At 52.3% G+C, this 22,019-nt stretch overlaps 1 protein-coding gene across 1 annotated transcript in view; it reads right to left on the bottom strand.

Annotated features, from left to right (window-relative positions):
• The window catches only part of HOMER2 (homer scaffold protein 2), a 63,409-nt gene extending 42,176 nt beyond the window's left edge, over positions 1–21,233 (bottom strand). Inside the window, 2 exon segments of the mRNA XM_036415660.2 lie at positions 21,048–21,064; positions 21,067–21,233. Of these exon segments, the coding sequence (XP_036271553.1) occupies positions 21,048–21,064; positions 21,067–21,141 (92 nt within the window). The 5' untranslated portion in view covers positions 21,142–21,233.
• Positions 21,234–22,019: the final 786 nt, after the last annotated feature.

Genomic DNA, 22,019 nt, shown 5'->3' on the forward strand with positions numbered 1-22,019 from the left:
ACTGGTGTGGCTCAGTTGTTGAGCATTGACCTATGAACCAGAAGGTCACGGTTCAATTTCCGGTCAGGGCCCATGCCCAGGTTGCTGGCTCGATCCCCAATGGGGGGCGTGCAGGAGGCAGCCGATCCATGATTCTCTCTCATCATGGATGTTTCTATCTCTCTCTTCCTCTACCTTCCTCTTTGAAATAAATAAAAATACATTTTTTTAAAAAAAGACAACACCCGAAACCGGTTTGGCTCAGTGGATAGAGCATCGGCCTGCGGACTGAAAGGTCCCAGGTTCAATTCCGGCCACGGGCATGTGCCTTGGTTGCGGGCACATCCCCGGTAGGGGGTGTGCAAGAGGCAGCTGGTCGATGTTTCTCTCTCATCGACGTTTCTAGCTCTCTATCCTTCTCCCTTCCTCTCTGTGAAAAATTAATAAAATATCTATATATTTTTTAAAAGATAACAGACATTCTATCCTAGCCCCTTGTCCATGGACTTCTATTGGTGGGGATGGGGCAGTGTGGGAGGGGTGGGGGGGGGGGTTTCATCCAGCTTGTCACCCCCTGCCCACCCCCCCACATGCAGACCTCCCTTCTCTGAGCTCCACTGCCCGTGACACAGATCTGCCGGGACGAGATGAGGAGCCGGCCACCTGCATGAGGGTTTCCTCTTTCCAGGACTTTTTCAAACAGCAAAGCGCTGCGTGGCCCTCGCTGTGCTGCCAGCGCACGTCAGTGGAGAGAGCGTCCAGCTTCCAGAGAGGGCATCTCTTGCCGGTCCCACTGGCCCGAGAGAACCTCTTTACTCAAAAGCAAAGCCCGCATGACACATCCCTGCTTCACAAAGGCTCGGGTTTAAAAATAAACACGGGCATTTGCAAGAGCGCAGAAATAGTAGCGCAGCTCCGCGGAGGGAGCCGGGCGGGCGAGGCCACGCTCAGGCCGAAGCAAGCCCCGGGGCACACGAGCAACAAAAGGTGCCCCCATTCCCTTGTGCCACACCCTGCCGACCTCATCCCGTTCACACCTACGGAAGGCGCCCACCCTGTCGCGCTGTTCACAACCGGGCCAGGCAGGCAGCCACCAGAGACGAAATCCAGGTCCCCCGCGCCAGCCTGGTCTCCGCCTGATTCTGTGGCCTCCTTCCCATCAAACCCCTCACCTACCCGACAGGCTGAACCCAAGCTGCCTCCCACTAAGCCACATGTGTCAAACACAAGGCCCGCGGGCCAAATCCGTCCCGCCAGGCCTTGCAATGTGGCCCGCACCGCGCTGTCATCACTGCACTCCGCTGCGTTTCCATCACAATGACAGTTTATGACTGTTCAGTAAACCATTCGGCCTGCGATTTAGGCTGGATTTTAGATTTTGGCCCCTTCTCTGATTGAGTTCGACACCCCTACACTAAGCTGAGCCTCCCCCAGAATGCCTAGCGCTGACCTGCACTCCCGATTCAGCCCACCCCTCCCCCTTAACCCTCTCTCAGAATCCTACCCTGTTTCCCCAAAAATAAGACAGTGTCTTATATTAATTTTTGCTCCCAAAGATGCGCTAGGTCTTATTTTCAGAGGATGTCTTATTTTTTCCATGAAGAAGAATACGGCACACATTTATTGTTAAATGAAAATAAAGGAAATTTATTACCTGTATACGGTACGGTAGTAGCGGTAGTTGTCAAAATAAACCAGACAAACTGTGAATCCTACAGTGTCAAGAATTTACTCATTTATTCAATGACAATCATGTCATCATCTTCTGGAACATGATCCTAACAATCCAATTCCTGAATTTCCTGGTGAATTTCTTGTGTCTCCATTTCTTTCAGAATCAGTGGACCAAATCTCTCATGTTTAGCAATAGCATTCTGAGACAGAGCCTAGGGGGGCGGGGGGGGCCTTATTTTCGGGGGGGTGCCTTATATTTCACTCAGAAGGAAACCTGTAAGTAGGGCTTATTTTCAGAGGATGTCTTATTTTCGGGGAAACACGGTACATCCTTGCAGTGTTTCCCAAACGTTTGACATAGGTGTGCCCCTTCTATAATGTGCGTAACGCTGAGTACCCCTCGTCCTCATGAGGACGTAGAATTAGGCGCAGCTAAGCACGGGTGCAGTGCGTGCCCCCACTAAATTCTTCCCGTACCCCTGGGGGTACGCGTGCCACACTTTGGGAAACAACTACTTTAAGGCAAAGTGCAAATCGGTCACCTTTTCCACCAGCCCCAGCACCAGCCCGAGTCCTCTGCCTGGAGCCCGGCTCCTTTTGCGGCCGTCACACTCTCTGCCTTGCCTCTGGGCAGCTACCGGTGTGCCGCAGCCTAAGGTGCCCAGGCGTCCCGCTTTGGGCGGGACAGTCCCGATTTCTAACAATTTGTGCCGCGGCGTTTTAAAAAAAAAAAAGTCCAGATTTTTACACCTCGGGGCCTTATCATAAAGGCGCTTCATACTTCTCTGGGTCTGGAAGGGAAGTGTGCAGAGAGCCGGTAGGTCTTCAGCAGGCAGAAATGTCACTCGGGGGAGAGTGCCGTGTTTCCCCATCACTCTGTGGAGCGCTCCAGCCCCTGCTTGGGTAGCAGGTGCTGATGGCTCAGATGTGGGGCCAGAGCACTGACTCTGCTACATGGTCCCTTTTCCCTTTTGTTTGTTGTTTTTTAAAACTATGTATTTTATTGATTTTTTACAGAGAAGAAGGGAGAGGGATAGAGAGCCAGAAACACCGATGAGAGAGAAACATCGACCAGCTGCCTCCTGCACACCTCCTACCAGGGATGTGCCCGCAACCAAGGTACATGCCCTTGACTGGAATCGAACCTGGGACCCTTCAGTCCATAGGCTGACGCTCTATCCACTGAGCCAAACTAGCTAGGGCCCTTCTCCCTTTTGGTGAGAGGGCAGCACGAGGTAGCCGGCGGGTGTCAGGCAGCTGGCCCTGGCACAGCCCGTGCCGTGTCCATGATCCAAGGACATGTGTCCCGGCTCCTCCGAAGGGCCAGATGGCCCGTGCGTGCATAGACTTCTCCCCACTTGGTGTTTACTTCTCCTGGGGCTCGGCTCCCGCCACCCCTCCTCCTCCATTCACGGGGTCCATGCAGTTTGCATCTTTGGATCAATTCATAGTATTCTACTAAGAGATCTATCTGGTGTGAGGTGTGCACATGTGCGTGTGTGTGTGTATGTGTGTGCATCTCTGTGTGTTAACCCACACTCTGCCATTGACTGATTTTCAGGGAGAGTAGGAGAGAGAAGGAAAGACAGAGAGAAACATCCACATGAGAGAAACACATCAATGGGTTGCCTTCTGCACATGCCCTGACCAGGACCCAGGCCAGGGAGGGGCCAGCAACTGAGGTATGTGCTCTTGACTGGCATCAAACCCAGGACCTTTCGGTCCGCAGGCTGATGCTCTATCCACTGAGCCACCTGGTTTTTAAGCTGGAAATGCCTTTCCATGGCAATGCTGAGACCCTCAGCACCAGCCTCAGCATCCCTGGATCGAGGTATTTCCTGGCGGTCCTGGCACGTAGTAAGCGTGAGCTGCCATCAGGCTGAGCACTGGCACACACATCTCACCCAACTGTCCCACCGACCTTGAGAAACCGGAGTCTGTGTCTGTCTTCCCTTCAGGGAGGAAGACAGACAGAAAGGCGGGAAGAGATGAAGTCGGCTGCCCGAGGCCACACGGAGCTGTTCAGTGCCAGTCACCTGAGCCCTCCGGCCCAAGGCGTGCCTCAGGCGCCTTCCCACCCCCTACCCCCGACTCTGCCTGCACCAGGGATGCCCCCGCCTGTCCCACAGACCATCCCCCCTGACCCCCCCAGCCGCTCTCCCCTCCCGCCCCCCGCCACGTGCAGGCTGATGCGCCCCTGAGCTGCCTGGCGGGTCAGTGGGCAGCGAGGTTCATTCTTGCCCATCCCTTACCAAGGCTATCATCCGGGTCATTCATCCTTAACGCCAACCCGCCTATAATCTTCATTCCACGCATCCCACGCAATGTGATTGGCACGCACACCCCGCACCGGCCCGGCCCATGCTCCCTCCCCATCACCTGGACCCGCCTCTGCCTCCCACGGCCCTTTCTGTCTTCTCACGTGCCAGAAAATGCACCTGTTTGTTACTTTTACTGATGTTTGCTTATGGTGTGTCTCATTACAATGGGAGCTTCGTGAAGGCAGGGTCTCATTCACGGATGACCCCAGCACCATGGACAGCGCCTCGCACACACCACTCGGCAAATGCCTGAAGGATTATTTTTATAATTAATCAATATCCTTTAAAAAAAAAATATATATATATATATATATATATTATTGATTTTTCACAGAGAGGAAGAGAGAGGGTTACAGAGTTAGAAATATCGATGAGAGAGAATCATCGTTCAGCTGCCTGTTGCACACCCCCTCTGGGGATGTGCCTGCAACCAAGGTGCATGCCCTTGACCGGAATCGAACCTGGGACCTTTCAGTCTGCAGGGCGACGCTCTATCCACTGAGCCACACCGGCTTTGGCAATATCCTTTTTTTAATATCCCTTTTCCCTACTATATTGTAAGCTCTACTTGGACAGAGGCCAGACCCATCGCAGTCACACCCTGGAAGTACCCAATGGAAATCGCTGAACGAAGGCGCACAGCGAGGACGTGAGGAGGACACGGCAGGGCTGATGGGATGCCGTTCTGGTGCCTCTGGCTGCCACCTGGACACAGGCGACCTCAATAACCCGGGTGATTCCGATCGATCAGCACAAGCAGAAAGCACCAGAAGCCCTTGGCCACAGAGGCAAATATTTGGTCCCCCCAGGAATGTGGGGGAACGGCTTTTACCGGTTCCGGTGACAACCTGAGAACGTGCTTGCTAAAAACCAGCCTGCCTGGGAGACCCTCCGCTATAAACATCCTCCTGCAAAACACAGGGAGCTATCTAGGGCTCGGATCTCATTTTCAATCTGCCTTCCTCTTCAAGCTGCGCTCAAGATTTCCTGGTTGGCTGAAACCGGTTTGGCTCAGTGGATAGAGCATTGATCTGCGGACTGAAAGGTCCCGGGTTCGATTTCAATCAAGGCATGTACATTGGTTGTGGGCACATCCCCGGTGGGGGGTGTGCAGGAGGCAGCTGGTCAATGTTTCTCTCTCATCGCCGTCTCTAGCTCTCTATCCCTCTCCCTTCCTCTCTGTGGAAAATCAATAAAATACATTTAAAAAAAAAAAAAAAGATTTCCTGGTTGCTTTAGCTATTAGTGGGTAAGAGATCTGCTCTAGGAAAGAAAAGACATAAACGAAACAGGTTTTGTAAGATGCAGAGAGAGAATCAAATCTCACAATATCAGATTCAATCTGACCTCTCACCTAGGATGGAGGACTTTTAAAAATATATATATATTTTATTGATTTTTTTTACAGAGAGGAAGGGAGGAGAGAGAGCTAGAAACATCAATGAGAGAGAATCATCCATCAGCTGCCTCCTGCACACCCTCCACCGGGATGTGCCCACAACCAAGGTACATGCCCTTGACCGGGATCAAACCTGGGACCCTTGAGTCCGCAGGCCGACGCTCTATCCACTGAGCCACACCGGTCAGGGCCCCTTCATTCTCTTTTGTGACATTTCCAAGGTTGTGCCCATTTCACCAAGCGGTCGGAAGGCAGATGTGTGTGTGTGTGAAGCTGCATCCATTTCTCTACAAGGGCAGCCTCTCCGGGCACGGGCCCAAGCTCGCCCCTGGAGACGGGCTCTGAGGGCCCCAGTGCAAGCCGCCTGGCCAGCCCTCCGTGCTCGGGGATCGCCACTTAATTATTTAAGGATTGAGGCATTGTTTCTCTTGCGGGCAAAGCATCCAGAGTACTTAAAATGCACGGGAGAAGCCAAGGAGTGGCTTTTTTTAGCCTCCTCCCTCGGAGCAAGTGGTATAGCTTTCAATCAAGCGGTGGGATTCCAATTCCGGTTTTCCAGAACATTCCATCCTTAGGGAGGCATGCCTGCTTTAAAGAAAGAAAAGAAGGGGAAAAAAAAAAAATCCAGAGAGGCAGCGAGTGGGAGAGACAGGAAGCTCTGCAAAAGCCAGGCTGGGTGAAGCACCAGTGTCCCATGCGAGTTGCTTTTAAATTTAGCAAATTCAGCCGAAACCAGTTTGGCTCAGCGGTAGAGCGTCAGTCTGCAGACTGAAGGGTTCCAGGTTCGATTCCAAGGTCAGGGGCATGTTGCGGGCACATCCCCAGTGGGGGGTGTGCAAGAGGCAGCTGATCGATGATTCTCTCGCATCGATATTTCTAGCTCTCTATCCCTCTCTTTTCCTCTCTGTAAAAAGTCAATATAGATATATTAAAAATTAATAAATAAAATAAAATGCCCAAATGCATTAAACAAGTGGCTCTAATCTCTTTGGGTCAGGGACCCTTTGAAAGTCTGATGAAACCTACAGAGACCCTCCCCAGATACACACATATGTAGGTACAGCTCTCTGGGCATCTGCGGAGAGAGGAGCTCAGACCCCTGCACTGGGTCCTAGTGCCGATCACATCGATGCAAATCCCTGCTCTCCCCCACCACCTCCTGGCTCCGCTCTCCCCCGAATGGCCAAACCCGCCCGCCCCGCGGCCTGTCCCAGCCGCCTGAGAGCACCCTGCCACCCCGGGCTGGCGCGTCTCGCCATCTGCCTGCTCATGCCCACACCCAAGCCACTGGGCAACGTCACCAAACTGGGCGGACGAGTTTCACTTTACATTCATGTCCTCTGACCCCAAACTGTCACTCCAGTCACTCCACGGCAGCTCGCAAGCCTTTCTCCGGCTATTTCACACCGCCTCCTCCTCCTCACACTCCCCACGCCCGGCCTCCGCCCACGTCCTCGGGGATGGACGGCCTCAGACTTGATGGAGCACATGGGAGCCCTGGCTGCAACTCAGGCATCTTCCGCCACACCCAGCCTGCTCGCATCTGCCTCCTCCATGGCCTCCTTTTCTCCTCTCCCTCCGCCCTCCGCCCTCCGAGGGCCAATTCTTCAACTGCACCTGCCTCCTCTCAAGGCCTTGGCCCTCTGGGGTCCCCTTCTCTGGGGCAGCATCCCCCCATCAGCAGCCACACGGCTGGAGTTCTGTCTTAGATGCATTCTCCCTCTACCTGCAGCCTCCCAGATGAGGGTCCTGTGTCTCTCCTTCCTTAACAGCCAACTTCTTTTTTTTTTTTTTTTTTTTTTTTTTTTAATATATGTTATTGATTTTTTTACAGAGAGGGATAGAGAGCTAGAAACATCGATGAGAGAGAAACATTGACCAGCTGCCTCCTGCACACCCCCTACCGGGGATGTGCCCGCAACCAAGGTACATGCCCCTAACAGGAATCGAACCCGGGACCCTTCAGTCCGCAGACCAATGCTCTATCCACTGAGCCAAGCCGGTTTTGGCAACAGCCAACTTCTTGAAAAAGTGGTCCAGCCCTAGCTGGTTTGGCTCAGTGGATAGAGCACTGACCTGCGGACTGAAGGGTCCCAGGTTTGATTTCGGTCAAGGGCACAGGCCTGAGTTGCAGGCTCGATCCCAAGTAGGGGGCGTGAGGGAGGCAGGCGATCAATGATTCTCTCATCATTGATTTCTCTCTCTCTCTCTCCTTCCCCCCCCCTTCCTCTCTGAAATCAATAATATATATATATATATATATATATATATATATATATATATATATATTTTTTTTTTTTTTTTTTTTTTTTTTTTTTTTTAAGGAAGAAAGCCAAAACCATTTTGGCTCAGTGGATAGAGCGTTGGCTGCGGACTGAAGGGTCCCAGGTTCGATTCCGGTCAAGGGCATGGACCTTGGTTGCGGGCACATCCCCGGTAGGGGGTGTGCAGGAGGCGGCTGATCGATGTTTCTCTCTCATCGATGTTTCTAACTCTCTATCCCTCTCCCTTTCTCTCTGTAAAAAAAAAAAAAAAAAAAAAAAAAAAAAAATCAATAAAATATATATTTTTTTAAAAACGAAGAAAGACGAAGTGGTCCGCATCCCCACAAACCCCCTCCCCACCTCCCACTCATCTTCCAACCCACCTGGCTCCCGGCTCCACCTCACCGCGGAGCTGGCTCAGGTCCGGGCCCCCAGCATCCGCCATGCTGCCTGGTCCCCGGCCACGTCCCAGCGGTGCCCGATGCCAATGCCAAGCCCGCCTCCTTGCGACACTTCCTCATCCACCACCTGGAGGCCACTGCCCACGTTCCTCCTCCTTCCCGAGTCGCGCCTCCTCCCCCTTCGCTGGCTGCTCCTCCTGATGCCACCGAGTGGGTACCGCAGGCTCCTGAGCCTCCTCCTGCTCTGCTGGCTCCTCCCGGCCATGGCCTTGCCCAGGCCACCTGCAGTCAGACCTCTGCTGGCCCCAGAGACATGGCGTCCACGGCCTTCTCGCCAGCTCCACTCACTACCTCCCCCCACTCCGAATCCTCCCTCCAGGTCTCCCCACGTCTATCGGATGCTTAACCCGAAAACCGAAGGGGTCCTCTTTCTGTCCTCCCTCTCCCTCATCCCTCACCCCACATGCAATCCCTTTGAAAGTCCCAAACCACTGGTGTAACCTGCCCACTTCTCTCCCTCTCCTCCTCAGCCTTCTCGCCCCAGCCAGTGTCCCCTGTCCCTGAAACCCAGGAACCTGTCACTGGTCTCCTTGCTTCACTTTTCTTTTCTTTTTTTAATCCTTACCCAAGGATATTTCCCCATTGATTTTTAGGGAGAGAGAAATATCGATGTGAGAGAAACACACCAATTGGTTGCCTCCTGCACGTGCCCTGACCAGGGCCTGAGCCGGGGAGGAGCCTGCAACTGAGGGACACGCCCTTGACCGGAATCGAACCCGGGACCCTGTAGGCTCTATCCACTGAGCCAAACTGGCCGGGGCCATAGTAGGCTTCTCACCCCAGGAGATGGGTTCATCGCAGGTCTAGCTCACTGCGTCTCAAACAAAAGCCATGCCACAGCCGACATTTTTCTCTCTAGCCCCACACTGAGCTCTCTCCCCTCACCGGTGGCCATACGGCCACGCACATCTGATTTCCATTTCTGGAACATTCCGGGCAGCTCCTTCCCACTCTAGGTCCTTGCACCTGCCCCTCCCTCCACCTGGAAGGCTCTGTTCCTGTTCTTCAGGTTCAATGTCACCTCTTTTTTTTTTTTTTTTTTAAGCATTGTTTTATGTATTTATTTATTTATTTATTTATTTTTTTTTTTGGTATCACATAATTGTCCTCATCTTCCCATTCCCATCCCAAACCCCTCCCCATGTATGCCCCCACCCCCCCCTGTTGTCCACGGCCACTGGCCAGGCCCATAGGCACGCACACAAGTCCTTTGGTTGATCTCTCCGCCTTCCCCCCACCCTCCCCTGCCTTCCCTCGAAGGTTTGAGAGTCTGATCGCTGCTTCTCTGTCTCTGAGTCTGTGTTTGTTCATTAGTTTATGTTGTTCATTATTTCCTCTAGATGCGTGAGATCATGTGATCCAGTCACCTCTTAAGAGAAGCATCTGAGCCACACATCCTAATGCAGGCTCAGCCTGTGCTTCTCTCCCTCACAGCCCTGAGCACAGCTTCATTTACAGGCATCTTTGGGGGGCCTGGGAGGGGGGAGGTGGTGGCAGAGACAGGTGGTGTCTGTTTCCCTCACTGGCGGTCAATTCCATGGGAAGAGGGACCATCTCTGATTTATCCGCCACTGGTTACGTGTGGAAACGGTAATATTTTGGATATGTTAGGTTAAAAGACATTAAGACTCATTGCGCCTGCCGGTTTGGCTCAGTGGATAGAGCGTCAGCCTGCGGATTGAAAGGTCCCGGGTTCGATTTCGGTCAAGGGCATGTACCTTGGTACCAGTAGGGGGTGTGCAAGAGGCAGCTGATCGATGATTCTCTCTCATCGATGGTTCTAACTCTCTCTTCCTCTATGTAAAAAATCAATAAAATATATTTAAAAAAAAAACACCTCATTGCGTCTGTTTCTTTCTCTTCCTCAATGTAGACATGGCTAGAACATGTGAAATCACACATACATGGTGCTCAGAATTCCCTTGGCCTGCACCAGTCTGGCTGGTGAGGGTGGGGAAGACGCAGGTTAGGATACTGCGTGGACCTCACGTTGCATTATAATTAAACGTATCACGGGATCAACAACATAAAGGGCCTCGCCCAAGAATTCAAGGGGCACAGAAGACAGGTGGATCAGGCCAGGGGACAGCAGGCTTGGCATGCAAACCGATGAGGATGGAGTCACTGCCACTCTGATGGATACCTACCATGTCATTTACATCAAACACCCGGCACGCGCACAGATCTGCAGGCTGAACGCCGGGACGAGAGGGGTCGAGGGTCACCGTTTCTTGAATGAATGGAGCAAATGGACACACAGATAATCACGTGAAGGCTTCCCCGACCAGCAAAACAAATCCTTAGCCGGATGCCCGCGGGGGGAGAAGCCCTTGTTTTTCTGCCCACACTGGCACCACCCCGTGAAAGCAGCTGGTTGGCAGACTGGTCTTGCTGGCTCTGCTGACCTCCCCTGTCCTCTGGCCCTGGACAGTCCTTCCCCAGCCCTACGGGAGGCTGAGCGACACGAGGCAAGGTTTCAGAGGGCAAACCTCACGTTGTCTGGGCCGGCATGGCAGGCACTCAGGACTGTGAGTGAGCAGCTGCAGGAGGGGAGAGGGGGAGGAGTGCCTGAGGGGATGAGAGATGAGGGGTGGACTGTCTCAAACCTCTTTTTTTTTTTTTTAATATATTTTATTGATTTTTTACAGAGAGGAAGAGAGAAAGGGATAGAGAGTTAGAAACATCAATGAGAGAGAATCATCGATCAGCTGCCTCCTGCACACCCCCCACTGGGGATGTGCCCGCAACCAAGGTATACATGCCCTTGACCGGAATCGAACCCGGGACCTTTCAGTCCGCAGGCTGACGCTCTATCCCACTGAGCCAAACCGGTTTCGGCTGTCTCTAACCTCGAATACCGGAAGATACCTGCCAACCCACCACCCAAAGCGGAAGTCATGATGGTGGAGGTGGTGGGGCTGGTAAACTTAGCCACCACTCTCTGAGTACTTCCGTGGCAGACACTGGACTTCTTACTAAATGTTTACATGCACTTTCTCATTCAATCCATCACTGAAAAGATCAAGCTGACAGAGTTGGCTTGTCTGAGCTCACACAGCCAGCCCAGGGGCTGGAGTCTCTCTGCCTGTACTTCCCCATCCTCCTCCCCTAAACCCCTCCCCCACCCCAGACAAGTGCCTCCAGGACAATGAACTCACACCTTGGCCAGAGTCAGTTCCACCTGCATCCTGCACATAGGAGTTTGAGAACTTGGCCTTGTACCCACCGAGCCTAAATCTGCCCCAACACCACCTCCACTGGGCGTTCCTTTTCCTGCCCTTTGGGGCCTCGGTTCCTTTTCCCCCGTGAGACTTCTCCGTGCCCCCTCCCCCCCAAGACAGCAGAAGCCAAAGCAACTTTGCTTTTCTCCATGTAGCCGAACAAGTCCAATTAAAAGCGTTTCCAATTAAAGGTCCCCAAAGGGATCGAGCGCCCAGCAGCGGGGTCTGGAATATTCCTCACTAATTGGATCCCTGTGGATGTCCCTGCACCCCCACCCCATGTCCCACGGACGGACGGAAGTCCCCCGAGAGCTGCAGGAGAACAAAGGGCAGCCCCTCGGGGGTGATCAGGACGGGGTTTCCCCAGCTCAAGGCCAAGGGAAAGGGGCCGCCCAAGCCCCTCCTGTGGCTGGGAGGCACCTCTATATGAAGGGTTTCTTTCCTTCTCTCTTTTTTGTTCTTTTGGTGTTGTGGTCAATTCATGTGAGCTCTCCAGAGGACTGGAGAGTTAGAAACATCGTTGGGAGAGAATCATCAATCAGCTGCCTCCTGCACACCCCCTACCAGGGATGTGCCCGCAACCAAGGTACATGCCCTTGACCGGAATCGAACCTGGGACCTTTCAGTCCGCAGGCCGACGCTCTATCCACTGAGCCACACCGGTTTTGGCTCCACCTTTTATTTTTTTTAAAGAACATTTTACTGATTTTTAGACAAAGAGTAAGGTAAAGGGAGGGAGGGAAAGAGAGAGAGGTGAGCATCAATCAGCTGGCTTCTGCATGCCCCCTACTGGGGACCAAGTCTGCAACAGGGCATGTGCCCTGACAGGGAATCAAACCAGCAACATTTGGTGCACAGAACAACTGAGCCACTCTGGCCAGGGCACTGAGGGATTTTTTTTTTTAATATATATTTTATTGATTTTTTTTTTTTTATAGAGTGGAAGGGAGAGAAATAGAGAGTTAGAAACATTGAGGAGAAATATCTATCAGCTGCCTCCTGCATACCCTTTATTGGGTATGTGCCCGCAACCAAGGTCCATGCCCTTGACCGGAATCGAACATGGGACCCTTCAGTCCGCAGGCCGACACTCTATCCACTGAGCCACACTGGCTAGAGCACTGAGGGATCCATGGCTCTCACGTTAACTGTCTTGGCTCATGGTGATGCCTTGTCCTAAGCTTTTCTGCATGAGGGGATGGGGGGGGGGGGGGAGCCACCATGGTCCCCAGTTCCCCAGAAGAAGGAAGAAGACTATCAACCAGGCGTGTGAATAAAATGGTTGTTTTTTTAAAAAATATCTCTAGTTGTTGACAAACTTCCAAATGTGTTCCCCACAAGCATATTTTTATTCTAGCAAGCTCATTTGAAATAGAATTGAAGTAAATCCTGCCAGAATGAGACCATGTGACTAACAGCGCCGGATGACAGAATTACTGGAGACAGTTGTGCATTTAGCAGAGATTGACAACCTTAAGCTCCTCCCATACAAAGTGCACCCCACTGAAACGTCCCGGGTTCGATTCTGGTCAAGGGCATGTACCTTGGTTGCAGGCACATCCCCGGTGGGGGGTGTGCAGGAGGCAGCTGGTCGATGTTTCTCCCTCATCGATGTTTCTAGCTCTCTATCCCTCTCCCTTCCTCTCTGTAAAATATCAATAAAAATATATTTTACAAAATAATAAATAAATAAATAAATAAATAAATAAATATACCCTGCCTTGTTCTAGAAAGGATTTAAGCGGGTCTATAAAGGCTTATAAAAAATCTCAAGCAAGCGTCAGCCTGCGGACTGAAAGGTCCAGGGTTCGATTCCGGTCAAAGGCATGTACCTTGGTTGCAGGCACATCCCCAGTAGATGTGCAGGAGGCAGCTGATCGATGATCCTCTCTCATTGATGTTTCTAACGCTCTGTCCTTCTCTCTTCCTCTCTGTAAAATAAATAAATAAATAAAATATATATCTTTTAAAATCAAGCAAAATGACAAATTGGAAGTGATAGATCCTCCCTTCCTCCAACTGATGGACAGCCGTAAATTCCACCTGCAGCCGGACATTCCTGAGCTCTGAACCACCAACCAGCACCTGCCAAATACCCTAAGCCCCGGATTCCTAAGTCCCTAGATCCCTACTCATAGGCCTTACAGGAAACCACCAATCAGCGTGTGCTGAGTGCCCTAAGCCCCGCCCCCTCTCTTTCTTCCCCTCTCTTTCCGGCCCTCGTGCTCTCTCTTTGGAAGCAGCCCGCAGTGGTACTCTTCTCTCCAATAAAGCCTGTGTCCTGGCCCCACTCTATTTCATCTCTCAGGAAGTAGGTGTGGATTTCAATGATGATGTATATTTATAGTTATTGGCATGGAAAAAATGTCCACTCGAGGTATCTTAAATTAAAAACTTACGTTATAAAGTAGATGTATGATATGACGCAATTTTGTTAAAAACAAAAACAAAAACACATTGGCTCTAAGTAGTCATGCGTATCTCTAAACACACACACATACTATACACGGGAAGAAGCCTGCAGAGACAGACCCATGATGGATGACGGAGGTTATCCCCGAGACAGGGGCTGACAGGTAATTTTTACTTCTTTCTTCATGCTGTTATGTTTCAGTAGGAACGTGTAATATTCTTACAATTAGAAGCAAAGCTATTTCCATTTTGTTAAAAAAAAAAAAAAAAAGGGGGGGGGGGTTTGGGGGGAGGGATAGATGAGAAAGAGTGAAGGAAGGCAAACAGGGGAGGGCCATAAAACTGAGCAAGGGGATGGATATATCTGCTAAAGGTGACCGTACATTTGACTATAAGCTCCCAGGAGCCATTGCAGAACAGAGAGCTGATAATTTACACAAAATCACGGAGTGCACTCGGCACAAACAAAGCATCCCTGTCCTCTGGGCCCTCCTTCGGGGACTGCATGGCCTGGGCTCCGGCCTAAAACCCTCAAAGCAGGTTTGGCTCCATTGATAGAGCATCGGCCTGAGGACTGGAGGGTCCCGGGTTCGATTCCGGTCAAGGGCATGTACCTTGGTTGCGGGCACATCCCCCGTAGGGGGTGTGCAAGAGGCAGCTGATCGATGATTCTCTCTCATCGATGTTTCTAGCTATCTATCCCTCTCTCTTCCTCTCTGTAAAAAAAAAAAAAAAAAAAAAAAAAAATCAATGAAATATATTATAAAACAAAACAAAAAACCTCAAAGCCAGGAACTTCCGGGCTGGTTCTAACAAGGATGATGGCTCTCCCCAAAGTAAGAGACAGCCCGCAGAGAGGATCCATTCATCCCTACACTCATTCATTCAATCGCGTCTACCGAGTGCCACCCCCTCCCCAGTCCTGTGTATCCAGCTCTGACATCAGGGAGCCGGCTGTCTAAGGAGGGTGATTCTACATGCTAGCAGCTTGCTCAGCTCCTCCTCGGGATGTACTGATCCCCAAAGCACCGAGCACCTCTGACACCTTACGGATTATGACACCCTGTTTAAACTCACACACAGGGCTGGTGTTTGCGTCTGTGGCTCATCTCCCCTTATAAACTATAAACCCCACAAGGGCGGGAACTAGCCGGTAGGTCTGCTCACCCTGAATCTCCAACAACATTCACTCCAATTGCATTACAGATGAAGAGACTGAATGACCTTTTTTTAAAAAATATATTTTTATTGATTTTTTTACAGAGAGGAAAAGAGAGGAATAGAGAGCTAGAAACATCGATGAGAGAGAATCATCGATCAGTTGCCTCCTGCACACCCCCCAATGGAGATGTACCCACAACCAAGGTACAAGTCCTTGATGGGAATCGAACCTGGGACCTTTCAGTCCGCAGGCCGACGCTCTCTCCACTGAACCACACCGGTTTCGGCTGAATGACCTTTTAGAAAGTGAAGTCTAACCAATCCACAACGGGACCAAGAGAAGACCAGCTCCCTCCGTGTATCTGAGAGACTGGATCTATTTGAGTCAGCACAAACTCCAAACAAAAAGGCTGGCCTTTGGCCGAAACCGGTGTGGCTCAGTGGATAGAGCATTGGCCTGCAGACTGAAAGGTCCCAGGTTCGATTCTGGTCAAGGGCATGTGCCTTGGTTGCAGGCACATCCCCAGTAGGGGGTGTGCAGGAGGCAGCTGATCGATGGTTCTCTCTCATCGATGTTTCTAACTCTCTATCCCTCTCTCCTCCTCTCTGTAAAAAATCAATAAAATATTTTTTTAAAAAAAGGTCATTGTTTGTAGGAACTGCCTAGTTTGGTGTGATTCAGGAGGAACGGAAAATGGAAGGAGCGGGGACGGACATCAAAAGAAAGCACACTGGTGTAGGTTTCTGAAAGAAGGCCCCGGTGTTAGATATCCTTGATTGTGGCCTCCGTACCCCGCAATGTAATCTTGGCTGGAGAAAAGAAACGAGTGTAAGCTGACGCCAAGCAGAAAGACAGGAGATCTTGTTTGTAAACACAGACAAAACCCACCAAAAGTCACAACAGCGGATCAGCCGGCTTTCCCGTTAGCCTTCCGCAGGCAGGCAGAAAGACAATTTACGACCCCAAACCTCAGCCTGAACACTGACCCCACCACGATAAAAGCTAAATGGCTTGCTTTATCATTAAAAGAAAACGGCACCTGCCGAAACCGGTGTGGCTCAGTGGATAGAGCGTCGGCCCGCGGACTGAAGGGTCCCAGGTTCTATTCCAGTCAAGGGCACATACCTTGGTTTCGGGCACATTCCCGGTGGGGGGCGTGCAAGAGGCAGCTGATGGATGATTCTCTCTTATCAACATTTCTAACTCTCTATCCCTCTCTCTTCCTCTCTGTAAAAAAATCAATAAAATATATTTTAAAAAATAAAAATAAAAAAAATAAAACGGCACCTGAATGATGTGATTTCTCTCTTGGCCCTCGCCGCTCTCAAGGAAGCAAGCTATATCAAAGGTGATCCAAAAATTATCACAACTTCTGGGCCAGTTTCCAAGTGAGGCTGGCCCGGCCTAGGCAGGCATGAACCCAATCAAAAAGAGATTTATTGGGGGGCTATTCGGTGTCAGACGCCGCGGGGTGCTGGGAATACACGGAAGAAAAAGGTAAGACTTTATCCTTGCCGGATGCTATGGGGGAAGAGATTATACAGAAGCAAACAAAGCCCAGGAGCCGTGGACACAAAGGTGTGTCTGTTAGCGGGGAATGGGGGTGGGGAGGGAAGACTGTGCGGGTGAGGGTGTAGCAATCGGAGATCCTGCTGGAGGTCCAGGGTTTTGATCCAGGATGTCGAAATCTGAAGGAGGAGAAGAAGGTATTTTGCGGAGCCAGGAGGAACAGCAAGTTCAAAGACCCCTGCCGAAACCGGTGTGGCTCAGTGGATAGAGCGTCGGCCTGCGGACTGAAAGGTCCGGGGTTCGATTCCGGGCAAGGGCATGTACCTTGGTTGCAGGCACATCCCCAGTAGGGGGGGGTGAGCAGGAGGCAGCTGATCGATGTTTCTAACTCTCTATCCCTCTCCCTTGTTCTCTGTAAAAAAAAAAAAAAATCAATTAAAAAATATATAGATTTTTTAAAGAGTAGAAGCCCATAGGAAATATGGACTCATCAGCGTGTAGGTGACAGTGACAGCCATGGCTGGGGCGGATGACATGACCTAGGAAGAGAGTGCTGACAGCACAAAGGAGCCAGGACCAGCAATACCATCATTCAGAGGTCGGGCAGAGAACAACCAGCAGGAGGCCTAAAAGGAATCATCAGGAAGGAAGGCAAGAGGAAACCGGAGAGTAGTCGCCATGCCTGGCAGCCTGGCCGGGCGCCTCAGTGGTTAGGCATCTCCCCCCTCCCCCCCATGAAGAGGAGAGGGCTGGCAAGAAGCTGGGAGGGGAGGTGCTTGGGGGCGGAGGGAGTGGCCATTGTGAGGAAGGCAGCTGGGAGGTGGAGTAAGACAAGGACAGAGCCTGGCAACCTGCAGGTCATCAGGGACCCTGGCCGCCTCCCAGGAGAGGTGGGAGCAGAAGCCAGACTGTAGGGTGAGCCAACAGTGGGTGAAGAAAACGAATGGAGACAGTGAGTTTGGACATGTTTTGTTTTTGTTTTTTTTTAAATATATTTTTATTGATTTTAGAGAGGAAGAGAGAGGGAGAGAGAGAGATAGAAACGTCAATGATGAAAGAGGATCACTAATCAGCTGCCTCCTGCGTGCCCCCTACTGGAGATCGAGCCCACAACCCCAGACACGTGCCCTTGACCGGAATTGAACCTGGGACCCCTCAATCTATAGGCTGACGCTCTATCCATGGAGCCACACCGGCTAGGGCCATGTCTTTTATTTTTTTTAAAAAAATTTTTTTTAATTGATTTCAGAGAGGCAGGGAGAGGGACAGAGAGCTAGAAACGTGAATGATAAGAGAGAATCACTGACCGGCCGCCTCCTGCACGCCCCACACTGGGGATGTAGCCCACAACCCAGGCCTGTGCCCTGAACGGGAGTCAAACCATGATCTCCTGGTTCATAGGCCGATGCTCAACCACTGAGCCACATCGGCTGGGCTGGACATAACTTTTGAGATGTTTTTCAGGTGAAAGGGATCAAGGAAGTGGAACGAAAGCGGGAGGGATATTAATAAGAACAGCTGAAACTGTGCCACCCCATATGGCAGCCACTAGCCACCTGTGGTTGTTTAAATGTAAATTAAAATAAAAAATTCAAGTTCTCATCCTAGCTGGTTTGGCTCAGTGGATAGAGTGTCAGCCTGTGGACTGAAGGGTCCCAGGTTTGATTCCGGTCAAGGGCATGTACCTTGGTTGCGGGCACATCCCTGGTGGGGGGGTGTGCAGGAGGCAGCTGATCAATGTTTCTAATTCTCTCTCTCTCACCCTTCCTCTCTGCAAAAAAAAAAAACATATATATTTTTTTAAATAAAAATTCAGGTCCTCGGCCACTCCAGCCACATTTCCAGTATCCAACAGCCACATGTGGCTGGTGGCAGCCATATGGGACTAACACAGACAATAGGGCATGTCCCATCAGCACAGAGAGTCCTACTGATATAGCACCGAATGGAAGCACGCAGTACACTGATGGGAATGAGCCTGCAGAGAGGGAGGTGGGAACTGGGAAAATGTGTCCTGAGGGGATGAGAGGGGAGGGGATGAGAGGGGAGGGGATGGCCAGTCCCCGGGAGGGGGGAGGGGGTTCTGATAGGAGGGACCCGAGGAGGAGCTGGCCATCCATTTGGCAGAGCAGGTAGGAAGGAGAACACGGGGCAGATACACGGGAGACTGTAGGCGTGGCGGGCAGGGGAGGCTGTCCGTGGTCCTCGCTGAAAAAGGAGGCTACATGTGTGCGTGGGGAGGACGGGGATCTGGGGAGGGAAGGAGGTTTGGAAAAGCTGCCTGAGGGAGGGAGAACACAGACTTACTGGGGAAACCACACACAATGGGAAACATTTTGCAGAAGAGAAGCAGAACACGGGGACACTGAATGAGGAAAAGCATCTTAGGTGGGGAGAGGTAAACTCAGATTTTTTAATTTTTTTTTTTTTTTATGGGAGTGAAAGGGAGTTCTTTTATTTTTTTTAAATATATTTTATTGATTTTTTTTTTACAGAGAGGAAGGGAGAGGGATAGAAAGCTAGAAACATCGATGAGAGAGAAACATCGACCAGCTGCCTCCTGCACACCCTCCACCTGGGATGTGCACGCAACCAATGTACATGCCCTTGACCAGAATCAAACCCGGGACCTTTCAGTCCGCAGGCCGAAGCTCTATCCACTGGGCCACACCGGTTTCGGCTTGGGTTTTTTTGTGTTTTTTTTCCCTTAAATCCTGGTTGTGTCGACAAGCCCAGCCACCACGAGGCTGCAGGACCTCAGCAAAGTTTCCCGCCGGCTGCCCTTCCCCGGTTCTCCCTCCTCCATCCCACTCAACTCTCGGGAAGAATGACATGGGTTCTATTTTCAGTTAAAAACGGTTCCCTCCGCCCGCCTCTGTCCAAACTGCTTATCCAGCCCGAGCTCCATCTCAGTTTACAGCCACCGCTTGCGTGTGCCTCCCCATAAATTATACAAGTGGACATATTAAAAATGGCAGAATTAGGCAAGGAGTTCCAAACAGCCCTTACCTACAAGAAGTGAGGGACAGACGTTCTTGGGTGACAGTAACTCGACACGCAAGACGTTATCCCCCGTGGGAACAAAACCCCCGAGCCATGCCTCCCCGTCTCTCTGCCACAAAAATTATGCCCTAACATTTCTCTTTATGAGCAAACGTTTGCATTCCCACGGAACTGTTTGATCTCAACCGGTCGGCGTTTCAATATTTGCTTTTTGATTGCGTGAGTGTGCCGGGTCGGTGTTGTGTTGGCTGAGGGGGTGGGGAGGGACATGGGAGTTAAAATTACCAGATCCCTGTATCTCCCATCTTGAGATCTACATCTGCCAACTCCTTCCCGTGGTTTTTTTTTTTTTTTTAAGTATGAAATCTGAGAGCTTGCAAAGCTTCCCACGGCTCACAGAACAGCCCTTTCGCAGTCTCTCGTGGGGTCACTGGGATTGCGACGGTCTGCTTCCCAGCTGTCTCCCACCCCCGTTTCGGTACGCACGGCACCTCTTGAATCTGCACCAATGCCTGAAGCCCACCTCCGTTCCCCTGTCTGCTCAGGTTGGCCCAGAGCCCCCATACTGCCCTTCCAGGAGATTCCTCTCGGCCTGCCTTTGAGCCCGGTGCAGATCCCCCCAGATAGAGTTCACTGGGTCAAAGGACCCCAGAAACTTTTCTGGATCCGGGCACAATAACGCCCAGTGGCCCAGGGGAGCTGGATCCAGCCCCTAGGACAATCTAGCCCCTTGCCATTCCTCGCCTATCCCATACAGGAAAGCCAGATCTCTAGCCCCACAGAGCACAGGTCTTTGGGGCAGGATAAGGACGCCAAGCTCAGCGGCAGGAGACACAGAGATGGAGGGACTCTGGTTCACTTGCGACCCCACCCCCCACTGTGGGGCTGTGGCTTCCCTCTGTCCCTCACACAGTGTCCCTCTGCCAATGCTGATCAGCTGCCCAGCCAGTGGGAAGGCGCCAAACCACTTCAGGCCTCAGCTTCCTCATCTGTGAAATGGGCACAATAGCCATTCCCTGGATACTGAGGTCCCCCCCCCCATCCTCCCAAGTGCAAATGTAAGGAGTTGAACTGTGGTTAGCACGGCGGCTCCCTGCCTCACAGCGCCTACCGCTCTGAGACACGCCTGGAGAGATCCATCCTGCTTTTTTCAATTACTTCATAGACTCAGAAGCATTAGTCACTTCGACAAGAGTATCTCAACTTCTCTCCCGAGCACCTGGCTGGTTGAAGCCTCACCTCGCTCCTCACCTCTGCCATCATCCGCAGCCATCCAAGTCCACCCTCCCTGCGCCGGGGGGGTTATTATTATTATTATTCCCTTTCCAGGAAAACTTGCAATTCCATTTTGTTGGGAATAAACCCCATAGCGGGGAAGGATAAACTGCTTCCCACACACTCGCACGGCACAGGCCCTGGAGCGAGGGGACCGTGGAGGGACAGCCGCATGGCCGAGGCAGCAGAGCCGGCAGGGGGGCGCCGATCCCCGCGCAGTGCCCTGGCTGGCGGCTCCGGAGAGGTGGGCCCCGGGCCCCGGGCGGGCGGAGGGCGCGGGGGTCGGCGGATCGCTGGCTCGGGGCTCCCAGCATACAGACGAGCCGGAGGCCCGCAGCCCCCCAGCGCGGCGGGCTCACTCACTCACCCCATCTCCGGCGCTCGCTCTCCCGCGGCTGCTCCGTCGGGGCCTCTGGCACTCGCTGTCCGCCCGCCTGGCAGCTGCTCCCTGCGCAGCACATGCGGGAGCCCGTGCGCGCCCGGCTCAGCCCCGGCGCCGCCGCTCCATCCCGCGGGCTGCGCTGCTTCTGCCGCCACCGCCGGGCGGGCGGGCGGGCGGGGGCCGAGCCGCCAGGGGCAGGGCAGCCGGATCGGGCGGTGCCCGCCCCGCCCCGCTCCTTACGTAACCTCGTGGCCCCCAGGCCCTGCGCTCAGCATAGGGGCGGGGGTGCCAGGGCGCCTAGCAACCGGCCTCCCCGGCAGACCCCTCCCCTTTGCGCTTTTGCATCCGTACGCCCCCCAGGGGGCATCCTGCCCGCGTCCCAGTGGAACGGAGGGGGGTGCTCTGCAGCTCCCCTCGGTTTGCAGGTGAGGGCCACCGAAGTCCCAGGGAGGGGGCCATTTGCCCAAGGTCACACGATCAGGTCAGAGCTGGGGGTCCCCTCCCCTGGCAGACCACTGCCAGGCTGGGCGCCTCGGGGGGGCTGGCAGAAGCCAGCTTGGCAGGGAGGACCCTAACCCTGCAGCAAGTGTTCTAGGCTCTTCCCTGAGCAAGGATGGGAGGTGAAATCAGTGGATCGCTTTTATTTTTTATTTACTTACTTAATATATTTTTATTGATTTTCCACAGAGAAGGAAGGGAGAGGGACAGAGAGCTAGAAACGCTGATGAGAGAGAAACATCGACCAGCTGCCTCCTGTACACTCCCTACCGGGGATGTGCCCGCAACCAAGGTACATGCCCTCTACCGGAATCGAACCCAGGACCTTTCAGTCCGCAGGCCGACGCTCTATCCACTGAGACACACCGGTTTCGGCAGTGGATCGCTTTTTAGAAAAGACTTGGCCAGGCTGGTCCTTCTTTTTAGAGCAGGGAAAACGGAGATGACAAAAGTGGGACC

This window comes from Pipistrellus kuhlii, unplaced genomic scaffold, assembly GCF_014108245.1.
Source record: "Pipistrellus kuhlii isolate mPipKuh1 unplaced genomic scaffold, mPipKuh1.p scaffold_m20_p_50, whole genome shotgun sequence".
Lineage (NCBI taxonomy): Eukaryota > Metazoa > Chordata > Mammalia > Chiroptera > Vespertilionidae > Pipistrellus > Pipistrellus kuhlii.